At 35.1% G+C, this 14,377-nt stretch overlaps 2 protein-coding genes across 9 annotated transcripts in view; one reads left to right on the forward strand and one right to left on the reverse strand.

Moving 5' to 3' along the window:
- LOC123007211 (ankyrin-3-like) overlaps positions 1–12,271 on the forward strand; it is a 31,035-nt gene extending 18,764 nt beyond the window's left edge. Inside the window, exons 7-28 of one of the 8 annotated variants that reach the window (XR_006412857.1) lie at positions 833–1,109; positions 1,162–1,322; positions 1,479–1,682; positions 1,737–2,027; positions 2,076–2,528; positions 2,576–2,759; positions 3,121–3,213; positions 3,878–4,009; positions 4,067–4,187; positions 4,644–4,730; positions 5,308–5,532; positions 5,584–6,004; positions 6,058–6,262; positions 7,063–7,226; positions 7,277–7,576; positions 7,630–7,816; positions 7,861–8,307; positions 8,389–8,679; positions 9,035–10,165; positions 10,639–10,755; positions 11,378–11,453; positions 11,528–11,590. Coding sequence is in view for 7 of the 8 variants with exons in the window: in XM_044402369.1 (XP_044258304.1) it covers positions 833–1,109; positions 1,162–1,322; positions 1,479–1,682; positions 1,737–2,027; positions 2,076–2,528; positions 2,576–2,759; positions 3,121–3,213; positions 3,878–4,009; positions 4,067–4,187; positions 4,644–4,730; positions 5,308–5,532; positions 5,584–6,004; positions 6,058–6,262; positions 7,063–7,226; positions 7,277–7,576; positions 7,630–7,816; positions 7,861–8,307; positions 8,389–8,679; positions 9,035–10,165; positions 11,378–11,453; positions 11,528–11,657 (5,580 nt within the window). In the remaining variant the exon portion in view is untranslated. Of the gene's footprint in view, positions 1–832; positions 1,110–1,161; positions 1,323–1,478; positions 1,683–1,736; positions 2,028–2,075; positions 2,529–2,575; positions 2,760–3,120; positions 3,214–3,877; positions 4,010–4,066; positions 4,188–4,643; positions 4,731–5,307; positions 5,533–5,583; positions 6,005–6,057; positions 6,263–7,062; positions 7,227–7,276; positions 7,577–7,629; positions 7,817–7,860; positions 8,308–8,388; positions 8,680–9,034; positions 10,166–10,638; positions 10,756–11,377; positions 11,454–11,527 lie in introns of all 8 variants that reach the window. The other 7 variants (XM_044402378.1, XM_044402369.1, XM_044402409.1 and 4 more) reach the window with 7 other exon arrangements.
- A 42-nt stretch (positions 12,272–12,313) lies between these two features.
- On the reverse strand, positions 12,314–14,320 carry LOC123007249 (signal recognition particle 54 kDa protein). Its single transcript, XM_044402438.1, has 7 exons — positions 14,150–14,320; positions 13,921–14,097; positions 13,641–13,870; positions 13,445–13,595; positions 13,247–13,395; positions 12,929–13,190; positions 12,314–12,879 (listed from the first exon to the last, which is right to left on the reverse strand). The coding sequence occupies exons 1-7, from the start codon at positions 14,225–14,227 to the stop codon at positions 12,400–12,402; spliced, it is 1,527 nt and encodes a 508-aa protein (XP_044258373.1). The 5' UTR covers positions 14,228–14,320; the 3' UTR covers positions 12,314–12,399.
- Between the last annotated feature and the right edge of the window lie 57 nt (positions 14,321–14,377).

Genomic DNA, 14,377 nt, shown 5'->3' on the forward strand with positions numbered 1-14,377 from the left:
GATTTAATTTTGTATTTTTTTTGCCTGCTTCAATAAAATTTTTAGAATTTGCTTTGTTTTTATCTCAAAAACTTGCTTAGGTAAACACTTGAAAAGGGAAAAAATGACGCCGTTTTTGGTCGAATTTTTTTAACGAAATTTTCGAAATAATTGTTCCTAGCTGAAAAAGCATTCGAAAAAGACAAAAATAAATTGTCATTTTCGATCCTGATTAGTAAAACCTTGTAAAAAAACGAACAAAACTATTTTTCGATTTTTTTGACGAAATAATCAAGTTTCTGATTTGAAAACATGGAAAATACTGGCAAAACTTTTTTTTTTCACTTTCACAAAAATCACCAGATATTAGAATTTTTTACAAAAGTTTGTACCAAATCACGAAAATCACTCGATTTGGTGAAATTCCACCAAACTTGGCAACACAAAAAAAGCGATTTTTTTTAACTAAAGCCTATTTTATTTATAGTAGATACGTAATTTATTGTTTTCAAAATAATTTAAAAGAAACGTGGTTACGGAATACAAGTGTAAAAAACCTACAATGTAGCTTCGGAGCTATATTTTTGGTACAGAAAGCTTAAAATTCTTATTTTTTTATATAATATAAGCTGCTTACACTTCTGTTTAAATTACACCTCGTTTCATATTATAATTACGAAAATTTGATAAAATCTAGTGATGCAGTGCTTTCTTCCGTTGTAGTTTTAAATAATAGAGTTAGGCCCTTTATGTGGGAATTGTCAGTTTTTCATTGTTTTACTCTTTTCAAATCTCGAAATATAGACATTTTTGAGATGAATATTTAGTTTTTGATGCTTGGTTTATTGTTTAGAACGGATTAGCCCCTCTTCACATGGCAGCTCAGGGCGAACACGTGGACGCAGCTCGTATTCTACTCTACCACGGTGCTCCTGTTGATGAAGTCACAGTCGATTACCTCACAGCCCTTCATGTAGCAGCCCATTGTGGTCACGTCCGGGTCGCTAAATTACTCTTAGATCGTGGTGCTGACCCTAATGCTAGAGCTTTAAACGGTTTCACTCCCTTACACATCGCCTGTAAGAAAAACAGGATAAAAATGGTCGAACTTTTACTCAAGCATGGTGCAAGTAGGTTTATTTTTTATAACTTTTTCGAGTCTTGCGTTACTTTGATTATTAGGCATTGGTGCTACGACCGAAAGCGGTTTGACACCTCTTCACGTCGCCAGCTTCATGGGTTGTATGAATATTGTTATTTATTTACTCCAACACGATGCTAGTCCCGACATTCCGACGGTGCGAGGCGAAACTCCACTGCATTTAGCTGCGAGAGCTAATCAGGTGACGGAAATTATTACATAACAATGCGTTTAACACGGGGCTTCAGATTAAATTCCGAGAATTGCTTGATATTATCAGAATTCTCGTCTAGTCAAACGTGCAAGAACACGTGATATGTTGTTGTTTTAAAAATGATGACTTTTTTTATTATTATAGACCGACATAATTCGAATCCTTTTACGAAACGGTGCCGCTGTAGACGCTAAAGCCCGAGAAGAACAAACACCTCTCCATGTTGCTTCCCGGCTTGGAAACGTCGACATTGTAATGTTACTCTTACAACACGGTGCTCAACCTCATGCTACAACAAAAGATCTTTACACACCATTGCATATCGCCGCCAAAGAAGGCCAAGAAGAAGTACTTGAAATTTAATTAATCACACACATAACAATAATAATGATTTTGACATAGGTCGCTTCGGTTTTGCTCGATCATGGTGCTGATTTAACAGCAACAACAAAAAAAGGTTTCACTCCTTTACATTTAGCAGCTAAATACGGCCACTTGAATGTGGCTAGATTATTATTACAAAGGGACGCTCCAGCCGATGCGCAAGGAAAAAACGGTGTTACACCTCTTCATGTAGCCGCTCATTATGACCATCAACCTGTCGCTTTGTTGTTACTAGATAAAGGTGCTTCTCCACATGCTGTTGCTAAAAATGGACATACGCCGTTGCATATTGCTGCGAGAAAAAATCAGGTATTTAACTCGTGCACTTTTTCCCTTTATTAATTTGACTTTGATCAGATGGATATTGCCACAACTTTGCTAGAATATGGTGCTCAAGCAGACGCTGAATCGAAAGCCGGTTTTACACCGTTGCATCTTAGTGCACAGGAAGGCCATTCGGACATGTCTTCGTTACTAATGGAACATCAAGCTGATCCGAACCATGCAGCCAAAAATGGCTTAACTCCTCTACATCTTTGTGCTCAAGAGGACCGAGTGTCAGTGGCTCAACTATTACTAAGAGCAGGCGCACAAAAAGATGTCCAAACAAAAGCAGGATACACACCACTTCATGTCGCTTGCCACCATGGCCATGTAAATATGGTGCGATTACTTATAGAACAAGGTGCTGAAGTGAATCCGGTCACCAATGCGGGTTACACACCTTTGCATCAAGCCGCCCAACAAGGCCACGTCTTGGTTATTAGTTTGTTATTGAAAAATAAAGCCAATCCAAATGCAGTAACACAGGTATGAGAAAAGAAAAAAAAATCGTGATTTTATTATTTTTTTGGTAGAATGGACAAACTGCGTTGGGTATTGCAAATAAATTGGGTTACATTAGTGTGGTTGAGGAACTCAAAGTTGTGACAGAAACCAATATTACGACTACTACGACTGTAAATATTGAAGAAAAATACAAAGTGATGGCGCCTGAAGCCATGCAGGAAACGTTTATGTCGGACTCCGAGGACGAAGGAGGTTTGTAAATAAACGCATTTTGTTTTTATGGGCTTTTATAAATATACACCGATTAGGGCACTTAGTTTGGAAAAAATAACGGAAATAACTGTATTTATTGCCAATTTGGTTTTGCAAAAGTTTATCAACGAAACACAAATATTATCTCCGTGCACATATTTATCGAAATTGAAAAGTTTCCGATACTTTTGCATTACCTTTTGATTGTTGTTGTTATTTTGCTCAAGTAGAATTAACGATCATTTGCTACTAAACTCAGCAATTTTCGGGTGGGTTAATTGAGGGTCATGTGAATAAAGGGGTTAGTTATGAAAAAAAAGAGCGTGAATGCGCTAAGGGTGGTGGTGGTTGTTGCATGCAGGCGGAGTGGACGAACCGCCCGTGGCTTACGGTCGACCAACGCATGCTCAGCACGTCTATCTACCCTTCTACCAAGGACACATGACCTATACACGTAAGTTTCATCTATCTAACACATATTGTAGCTTCTTTTAGCTTATGACTTATCTTTACATTTGTCATTGTCTAGTTTGTATCATTGCGTTGTTGCTTTTCTTGTGTTAAGACAGAAAATTTCGTCTTATTTTTATGAAATTTATTAGTTTTATTTTTTTTATAAACCACTCTTTCTACACATATCTTTTCTAAAAGCCCTGTTAAAATACCAAGTAGTGAAGGCCCACTTACAACTAGATTTATCTAATCAAATTTTCATACAACTACTTGTTGTTAGTCAGATAAATCACTTTTTTTTTAACTTTTTACATTCTGACTGCTGCGGAGCTTATTATTCAATTATTACATCATTAAAGATTAGATCACATTACATGAACTTTTAACCCCTACCCATAATACATTTTTGACAAGAAAAAGTAATATTATCTCTATTAACATTTTTGTTTTATCTCATTTACTTCGTAATTAATTTTTGATATATCAAAGTAGTGAATTTTTATTACCTTACCATCTAAAAGGATTTTTGTTAGATAAAATATAATAAAGGAAACTTATCTTGACTTTCAAGGAGACTTGTTATGGTATGTTATTTTCATATAGTAAAATGTACAGATAGAGCCGGTCGAGAATGCACGAAATGACACCATTTATCTCCTGTTTAGGTGATGACCCAATACTTGGTGATCAACAACAGTACAAATATATGACAGTGGATGATATGAAATCTCTGGGAGACGACTCGATGCGTATGGACGTAACGCGCGACGAAAAAAGTGAATATAGAAACTCAATGGGTAAAAAATAAAAAATAGGAAGAAAAAACTGTTTTAAACATACAATTTTTTCTACAGCTCCGTCACATATAAGCAATGAACTTATAATAAATCCTACCCATGTGAAAGAATATTACACTAGCAATACATATTCAGCTCCTGACAATGTGGATATAAACCGACAACCAATCACAGTTGGGTAAGTGTAAAGTTTTACTAACAGTATTTTTTGAAAAGCTGTTTTGAACCATTTTAATGATTTTAATACTGTGTGCTTATTAAATAAGAAGTGTGCTAAAATTTAATTGAGAGCTTAATAACTCAATTCAAGAAGATGGTGTTTTTGGATCAAGACAGTTTGATTTTATTTGTTCAAAATTCAAGATTAGGAGAAATTACTTTTGTTGCAAAAAAAAGTACTTGAATATAAACTAAAGGAAGGTCGCCAAATTTTTAATATTAAATGTTTGCTGTGTATTTTTGTTCTTTCCTTAGAGTAGGTTTATCTTTGATGAAGCGGTATACAAAGTGTCTTCATTTATGTGTTTTTTTCACTTTGAATGCCTCTTTCCGTCCACAAACTGTCTTGATATCTGTCGGTTGATTATCCCAATAGAATGCTATGACCTAGTAGTTAGTGTGTATGTATTTAAAGCTTATGCAGACAAGAGTGGTCCAATCTAGAATACTCATTGCATCTTCTGGGTCCCAAAAGTCAAGGATCGGGTCTATGCAGAGAAAGGTACCTTTTTAATGGTACTACCAGTACCAAATTAATGCACTGAATGCAGCACCACACTAACATGTGTGCGCGTTTTTTATTTTTTCTAATATATTTAGCAATTTTAAATGGGAGATTTTCTTAACATTGATCACATTGGAGGGATTTTTAGCAATAATTTTGTAAATAGTTTGATGTTGGGCGGGCTTTGGCTACTAATATTTTATTGAGAATCAAATGCTCTGCATATAACCTGTACCTCTCAATAAAATATCTCTAGGAAAACTAAACTAACTGTTTGTTGTGATGTTTATGTCTTCAGTGTACCTAGTTGGAAAAAGTAAGTTATTTGTACAGTGTACATATTTATGTGCTTCACCTGTATGTAGCATAGATAATTTCCATCTCTAACAGTTGCAGAAGAGTCAAAATTCGAGTATTATTTGCACTTTACGATTTATCAGGCATGTTTTTGGGATTACTTAATGGTTTTTGTAATAATAACAGCGAATGCAATTTCAAAATTTTTGATCAATTTTCGGTGATTTGCTCTGGTACAAAAAAAACTTGAATTAACACTATAATTGTCCATTCGCAGCTTCTTGGTGTCTTTCTTGGTTGATGCACGAGGAGGTGCAATGAGAGGATGTAGACATTCAGGCGTTCGAGTTATTGTCCCTCCTCGTTGTGCTTCGAGTCCTACAAGAATCACTTGTCGTTATATTCGGCCTCAAAAGACTCCCAATCCTCCGCCTTTGATGGAGGGTGAGGCTTTAGCCAGTAGACTTTTGGAACTGGGACCTGTAAGTGCCAAATTTTTGGGGTATGTTTAATAAAAAATCGCTGCTGATTTTTTTAAAATCGAGCATTTTAGACCAGTCATTATCGAAGTACCACACTTTGCGTCTTTGAGAGGAAAACAACGCGAAATTGTTGTTTTGCGCTCTGATAACGGGGAGACTTGGAAAGAGCATACTTTAGAGGCCAACGAAGAGGCTATTCAGGACGTACTCAATCACAGTTTTGACGGAGAAGGTACAAATTTTCAAACTTTGAGCAATTTTTTATTTTTAACTCTTGTAGAATTGAGCCAAATCGAAGATCTTCACACGAACCGAATTACACGAATCTTGACCAATGATTTTCCGCATTATTTTGCTGTCGTATCCAGAATTAGACAAGAAATTCATGCTATTGGTCCAGATGGTGGCACTGTATCAAGCAGTGCTGTTCCACTTGTTCAAGCTGTCTTCCCACCAAACGCTCTTACGAAAAAAATCCGAGTTGGGCTTCAAGTAAGTTTTTTTAATTAACGAGCTGTTTTAATGATTTTTCTTTTTTAATTCAGGCACAAGCAATTGAGCCTGAGTTTGTGTCTAAACTGTTAGGTCACGGTGTTGCGGTGTCACCAATTGTTACAGTGGAACCAAGAAGGCGCAAATTCCACAAAGCCATCACATTGAGTATGCCGGCACCAAGAGCACACTCTCAGGGAATGATAAATCAGTATTCTGGATCAGCACCAACGTTACGCTTATTGTGTTCTATTACAGGTATGTGGAGTTTTAGATCGGTCTTTTCACGTCATCACATCTCATTCATGTTTTCTTGAAATGCACCAAACGATTTTATAAAGAAATTTTTGTGATTATTCAAAACTTTATGTAAAGTATTGTTCAAAAATTAGTGCTTCAGAAGGAGAAATTTCTTTATAATAAATGATTACTAACAATTGAACAAATAATAAGCACAACCCAAACTTAAAAGCTGGTTGATTACTTAAATAAAAATTGGGAGGTTCTTATTATCTCTTGAATCAGTTCCCACTTCTTTCAATGTAGTTTTCACCTTAGTTTAGATTATTGGGTAAGTCTTGTGATCCATGTGGTGCTATTATACTCACAACATATTTTATACAAAAAAAGTTGTGTAAAAGCATGTATCAAAGTATATACATATATTAATGTGTCAGTGTTGTGTCCTTATTGTTGCAAACTATTATTTTGACATTCCTGCTTCTAAAGGAACTAAATCAGGTAAATTTAGTTCCAATATTTTTATTCAGCTTTTTCTTAAATGTTGTTTTCACCATTTCATCTAATTTAAGAGATTAATATTATCTGTTACAAAATGCTGATATAGATCAATAATTTATCAATAATTTACTAAAAAAAAAGTTTTTATCAATGGACGCAGCATTTTGAAACAAATGTTACACAATAATAATTTTTAAGTGAAATATTTACAATTTTCTTGTATTTTTCTCGTTCACTCTAAATAAATTTCTTTTGCAATATTTAGCATCTTATCTTGTTTTTAAATGGCAGTAGTTATTTAAAAATTTATGACACAGGAGGCCAAAATAAGGCAGTTTGGGAAGATGTCACCGGCTCTACACCTCTCACATTTGTCAAAGATTGTGTATCTTTTACAACAACAGTGTCTGCACGTTTTTGGTTGATGGATTGTAGAAACGTATCAGATGCTGCAAGAATGGCAACTGATTTATACAACCAGGTGATGAAAAAAAATTATAAAAAATATTCAAACTTATCAAGTTATTATAGGCTGCCCATGTTCCATTCATGGCAAAATTTGTCGTTTTCGCCAAACGCGTGAGTCTTTTCGAATCTAGAATTCGCGTCTTCTGCATGACCGACGACAAAGAGGACAAAACCCTCGAACATCAGGAGCATTTCGTTGAAATTGCAAAAAGTCGAGACATTGAAGTTCTCGAAAATAAGGATATTTTTATGGAATTTGCCGGTAATTTGGTGCCGGTTTTGCAATCCGGTGAACAGCCGAGACTTGGGTTTAAAGCGTTCAGAGAGAATCGATCTGCTTTTACTATGCGACTACGAGATCCGGTAAAATGAATGTTTTCATTGTAATTTATATTTCTAAGTTTTATTTTAATTAGGATGAAGAACCAGTCGGACGTATTGTGTTCATGAGTGATTCAAAAGTGGCGAAAGGGGAGCCCAATCAAACGCCACTGTGTACTCTCAACCTCGTTTTACCCAAAGAAATACTCCCGGATCGGGATTCGCAGTCGGACTTGCTCTCACTTGATGTTGATAATAGCTTCTTGCATCACGGAGGCATAAGTAAGACAAATTTTTGTCTTAATAAAATAATAACATTTTCTTAGGTAAACCTGATACGATCCATCGTGCCGACTTCCGAATCTCAGACATTTGTAACTTATTGGATGAAGATTGGGTAAAGCTTGCAGCCGAACTTGATATAACTCCCACTGATATTGCATTAATAAAAGAAGAATATCCGAATAATAATCCTCAACAAGCGATGATAATGTTTCGGTTGTGGTTAAGACAAAAAGCAAACAAAGCTACAGGAAACAAACTTGAATTGGCTTTGAAGAAAATCGGGCGACCGGATATTGTTTCTAAATGTATTTGTAATGTTGAACTCGTCACTGATGATATGGAGAAGGCTTTGGCTAAAGTACGTCTAGATCAGTCCGGATTTGATACGCTGAAAGACGAATTGGGTTCTTCAAGGGACACTTCTTTGAAACGCAACTTCAGCCTCAGCAAGGCAAGCCAGGAAGAGTTGGACAAAAGCGACAGAAGCAGTAAGGACTTTCAATAATAACCATGAACTGAAAAATAGTATTTTTTCATGTAACTTCTACATCTTTTGTCTTGTTTTATAGATGATTTCCACAATCAGAATTCTACCGACAAAGACGTCACCGACACAACCAGTGACCATCTTTCGATGAAGAAAGATCACAAGGATGAGAATCAATTAGATAACAGAGCCACTACTCCCAATGCCAATCACGATGAAGTGCTCGAAGAAATAACTCAACAACTAACGAATCTCCAAACCACTCATCCCAAATTAAATGTCGATACAAATGCCAACACACCTCCTCCCAGTCCCGCCGAATTCCATTTCGATAAAGAAGCCAACTTCACAAATCAAATACATCCGGTCAAAGGTAAATTACTTAAAAACGCTTTTTAAAATTATGTTCGCTAACGATATTTTTATGCGAAAGTAATTAAAGTGGCCTGGAACATTGAAATTAAATTGGTAACAATTAATTTCAAAGTCAAAAGCCACTTTGATGGTATATCAAATAAGTGTAGTTGTCTAGTGTTGTATATCGTGTCACAATAACCACAGTAGTCATGCCCATTTTAATATTTCGCTTATTTCATTCTGCACTTGTGGCGGGGTACTTAGCTTTAGACTTTTAGCACACTTTTGTTTAATTTGCATTCACATTTTATAACTCTAGCAAAATAGCCTTTCAGTTTCTAGTAGATTTGTATTTTTAATTATTTCGAAAGGAACCACCACTTCAGAAATCATAACTTCAACACCTTTGAAAACAACGAATCAAGTCATCGACGATGTTTATGTTGATCCAATTGCAGTTCTTAAAAAGAATGTCAGTGATACTTTGACTTTTTTGCATCAGGAACGTAACGATTTCTTACCAGAGGACGATATAATCATTCCGAGTCGGAAAGACGATCACATTTCACGTAAAATCGATCTTGATAGTATTAATCTGAAAAATCAGAAGAAAACAGACGACCTGAAAAATGTTGTACAAAGCGAAGTCGATAATGTAATCAAAAAGGCTGAATGTGTAGTTAACGAACTTACTGAAAAAAGCGACAATATATTAGACGATTCTTTAGATAATTTGGAAAGTCTTAAAGATGATTCCATATCAAACGCCCAAGAAGCTTTCAAATTCCTCGAAAACGAAATTAGTGGTCCCCCAACACCGATCAAGGATGAATCAAATAAATTTGTCACGTTCTTTGAAGAATCGAATAAATCTAGTGCAATACCTATAGCAAAACCACGACAAATCGAAAAAGAAAAAGATATTGACTTGTTGTTTTCGTTAAATGGTTGCGAATCAGTGTCGCCAACCACCAACGACGACTTGTTGAGTAAAATCCCGATTAAAGGTGGCAAAGTAAAAACGATAAAAAAACACTCGAAAGACCCTCTTAAAGAATTCGTCAAGTTGGCACAAGAGGTGAATTGGGACGACAGTGATGACAATATCACTGAGAAACTAGTGAACGTGACGAGCGATCATCCTATAGTGAAAACAACACCAACTCGTATCACTACAGAACCAATCACTGAAAAAATAAAGAGTAAGATTCCGGTTCTTCATACGGAAACACTGTCACCGACTGAAATCACTGAACGATACGAAATATCGCCTAAAAGTAAAATCCCGATTTTGAAAACAGAAACAACATTCGTCGAGACGACTGTGGTGTCGCCCGGTTCGAAAATTTCGACAAAGAGTAGTACACTTGATTCGGATTCGGATGACGATAGTCCGAGGAGTCCGCCTTTGAAAGGGATTTTAAAGAAGACTGTGGGGAGTTCGAGTGGATCGGACGTGGCGTTGCATGAAGAAGGTGCTGAATTGAGTGAGAGTGAAACAGGTATGTTATTGGTCTTTTCTCAAAAGTTTGTTACTGTTTCTAGGCCTTTCTAGGATAGAATTTAGGCTTGTTGCTTATTTTTTTTTATTGTTACTGAACAGATTTTATAAACTTTAGAATCGTTGTTTTTAAACAAGGTATTTTGTCCTAATTTTATTCGGACGCATGATTAAAATTATTTATTGTTTTATCATTTTATTAACAATATATGTTAATTAATGCAATGTCGCCCAAAAAGCACATGTGTTCAAATAATCGATGTATTGCACTTGTTGCATGATTAGCATAACTTCTTTACAATAATAATAATTGTCTTTTGTTTACTGTCTAACCATTAAAATTAACATTACAACTTCTAACACCTAAACCAATAACTTACTTTGAAAAATCAGTGTTGAAGCCTCGTTTGTTTAATGTTAATTTCGATGGTTTCAATAATAATGCAACTTGATTAACTTTGTGTTATTACCTAGCATCAAAAAATTCCTTAGAGACCTGGCATGTTCTTTCCCCTCTTGTGTGGTCGGTTGTTGCATTGGCAACCAGCATGATCGTGTTGGCACTGCTCGCACAGTACTGACTGACTCACGGTATGCAAAAATTGCATTTTTTTTCTACCATCGATAGGTACACTGCAGTTTACACTTATTCATATTCATTACATACTTACAAAGTGGTGTCGCGATTCATTCAAATTGTCGGAAATAATAAATTCGATTCGAATTTTTCAGTTACAAACGCGCGTTTTATAGGTAAGTTTCCAAAAATCTTCTATACAAAATTTGTTTCGATCGATACGTATTAAAATGAGGCATGATTGTTATTATCTGACACTTATTACAGACTTGCTTGCATTTAACATTTCAATTATCTGTATGCAAAGAACTGCTTATTCTGAAAAGTTTCATCGCTTATTAATTGTCGACTCCTATGATTGCTTGCAGCTTTGAAGCTTTATAAACTCTGCTTTTACCCTGTTTTAGTTCTTTTCGTACAGACTCAGCATGACAATATTTTTTTCTGATATTTATAACATATAATACGATAATTTTACATAACAATTTATGGGTTAAGGTTTGTTTTATTAACATTTCAGTTTAATAAAATACTGTTTTAAAAATAATTATATTTTCTTCGTAATCCATAAATTGCGTACAGTTGTATTCTCATTACCTTGAATTGTTGATTTATTTCTATTATCACTTGTCATAGAGGATTTATACCAGCAAGATCAACCTCAATTCAGCGAAACAGTAACAGAAGAAATTGATCCAGTAACTGGAGCAAAGTGAGTTTTTTTTCTTGTTTAATTAATTTTTTTCTATTTCAATGTCACAATGATCATTTTATTTATATTTCTAGAATCACTCGAACCATCAGGACCGTCTCCCAAACTTTGACATCGCCTGGAGGTAGGAGTGAAGAAGAAATGCGTCAATCCATGCAAAACGTTTTAGATCAGTTCATGTCTGAAGAAAGGAGTACTCATTGAGCATTCTTTTCTAGTAGTAATTAGGTATTATATTGATACTTAAATTGACATTTTTTAAGTTTCCGCAGGTATTATATTACCAGTAATTTTTTTTTTGATATTTTATTTGATCTATAATTTTAATTGTGTAAAAATTCCAATGTACTTTTATCAGTTCAAATGACCAATTTTTAGCGTTGTGAGTTTGTATGTAATAAAATTAGGAATTAAAACTTGCGAGAAAAGTGTTCTAAACATAAAGTTTTCAAATATGAAATTATGTAAGAATAAAGTAATATATTACGCATTTCTGCTTTAAGTAGTTTTAAGAGCAGTTCAATTCCAGTTATGTAAATTATTTTAGCCTTTGAACTAGTGCCTAGATTCTTGAAATTTTGTCTTGAAATGGTCCGTTTATTTCAAGTAAAAATTTTATTGAACACTTGTTTTCTTTACTTCATAGAAGAGCTGTTTATCTTAATGGTACTAAGCATTTCCGCCAGTTGATTACTTGTGAGATTTTATCATAATACAAATAAATTTTAATATATTTAATATAAATAATTAAGCTTATCTGGAATAAAATTGTAGAAATGGTTGCTTCTATCATTAATTATATTTATTTCAAAAATAAATATGGTGTATATTATATTCTCTCAGCCACATCACAAAAAGCCTTAGATCAGAGATAAATTTATTTTTATAAAAACTTCACAAAAAGTGGCAAAACAAATCAAATATTTTATATTACAATTTCCTAAAATTATTTTCCACCAAAACCACCCATCAAATTACTTAAATTGCCTAATCCTCCACCAGCACCAGCTTGTAATTGCCTCATCATATTCTGCAAGCCTGGCATTCCACCCATTTGGTGTAAAACTCTAGGATCCATCATTTTAGCCATCTGTTGATTGAGTTTTGCCATTTGTGCTGGATTGACGTTTTTAGCCATATCGCCTCCTTTGAAAAGTCCCTTAATACCGCCCATTTTCTTCACAACAGCTGCGAATTTCGTATACTGAGTGATCAATTCTTTAACTTCTCGTTCCGTAACACCCGAGCCTTGTGCCACTCTCACAACACGGCCGTTCTGTTTGGAAAAAATTTTAGCACCGTCTCTGCTGTCCAACTCATCGTCGTTCATACTGTCCATGATCGTCATCAATCGTTTTAGACGCGACATCGACTCCTGTTCACTGCCTTTCGACATAAAGTCTTGACTAAATCCGGGAATCATTCCCTGTTTAAAAACAATAAAAAACCATTTTTTCAACAAAATTATCATGTACCATAATTTGTGAGAAGGGGCCCATTTTCATTATGTTCTGAAACTGCTCATACATGTCCCTGAGTGTGAATTGTCCATGTTTGATTTTCTCTAATAATTCTTCATTATCTTCTAGTTTCAATTCGTTTACTTTATCTATGAGTCCCTCAATATCGCCCATTCCTAACAATTTACTGACAAAAGGTTTAGTCTTGAACGGTTCTAAATCATCAATATGTTCTCCTGTACCAATGTAGATAATAGGACTGTTGGTAGCCGCCACTCTGGTTGATTAATTTTATTTCAATTTTGTTTTTCAAAACTAAAATACCCGACTTACGCACTAAGAGCCCCACCACCTTTAGCATGACCATCCAATTTTGTGATAATTACAGATCCTACATCGACTTTTTCTTTAAAAGCTTTCGCTTGAGCTTCACAAGCTTGACCTATGGTGGCGTCCATCACAAAAATAATATTATCAGGTTGCTGAAATCAACATAAAAATTATACTACATTTAAAATGGATTCAACAAACAATCGCGTTTGAAACCGCCAACATCTCTTCAAATAATGACTCCTCTTGTTTATGCCTTCCACTAGTATCTACTATAATAATCTCGAAACCCTCCTTCTTGAACATGTCAACGCCGTCTTGGGCTATCACCACTGGATCCACCTCAGTGTAACTAAAATTAATTTTGAATATGAAATTCAAAAATGTCAAAAATTACCTTCCATAGAAGGGGATTCTTGCTTTTGTACAATTTTGTTTAACCTGATCATAGGCACCAGCCCTGAACGTGTCGGCACACACCAAACACGATTTCCAATTTTTCTTCTGATAATGATATGCTAGCTTTGTACAAGTTGTAGTTTTGCCCGACCCTTGAAGACCCACAAACATTATAACATTATGTTTCCCTTTAACAGGTTGGTACGGCTTAACCCCGGGATCAACAAGCTACAACCCATCCTTTATAACAAAACAACAAAAATAGTGTCTTTGCCTACTTTAACAAGTTCCTTAAAAACGGCACTTTGGATCATTCTCCTCTTATTCAACCCTCCTGCCATTTCATCAAAATCAATAACCGCCCTCACATTTTCCCGTAGTTTCTTTACGAGGCGTATGTTTACATCAGCTTCAAGTAGAGCCGCACATATTTCCTTGAGCATGCCATTAAGAACCTGCAAAACATTTGGGGCTCTCCTAACCTAAACACCATCTGGTAGATTTTACCTCTTCGTTTATTATAGTTGCCTTGCTTAACGACTGCAAAGCAGTTGTTATTTTACGACCTAAGTCTGCTAAAACCATCGTGGAAGTCTCGTTACACCCAGTTAATACTCTATTTTGTTATTAAAAATGTTTACTGTCAACCACACTTTCGACAATTTTGACAAGAAGTTGATGACGTTTCAGGCATGACATTTGACGAGGTGCTCCCAAAATGTTACAATTTCACTC

The sequence above is a fragment of the Tribolium madens genome, unplaced genomic scaffold (assembly GCF_015345945.1).
Source record: "Tribolium madens isolate multiple individuals breed KSU strain unplaced genomic scaffold, Tmad_KSU_1.1 Scaffold_11;HRSCAF=98;Tcas5.2_LG3b, whole genome shotgun sequence".
In the NCBI taxonomy this organism is placed as follows: domain Eukaryota; kingdom Metazoa; phylum Arthropoda; class Insecta; order Coleoptera; family Tenebrionidae; genus Tribolium; species Tribolium madens.

Bases quoted from the DNA above. Each gene is read 5' to 3' on its own strand.
- LOC123007249 (XM_044402438.1), bottom strand. From the start codon at position 14,227: ATGGTTTTAGCAGACTTAGGTCGTAAAATAACAACTGCTTTGCAGTCG. The intron at 13,596-13,640 runs GTAATTTTTGAC...AATTAATTTTAG, and splicing joins AGAATCCCCTTCTATGGAAG to TTACACTGAGGTGGATCCAG. The intron at 13,191-13,246 runs GTAAGTCGGGTA...TTAATCAACCAG, and splicing joins GGTGGTGGGGCTCTTAGTGC to AGTGGCGGCTACCAACAGTC.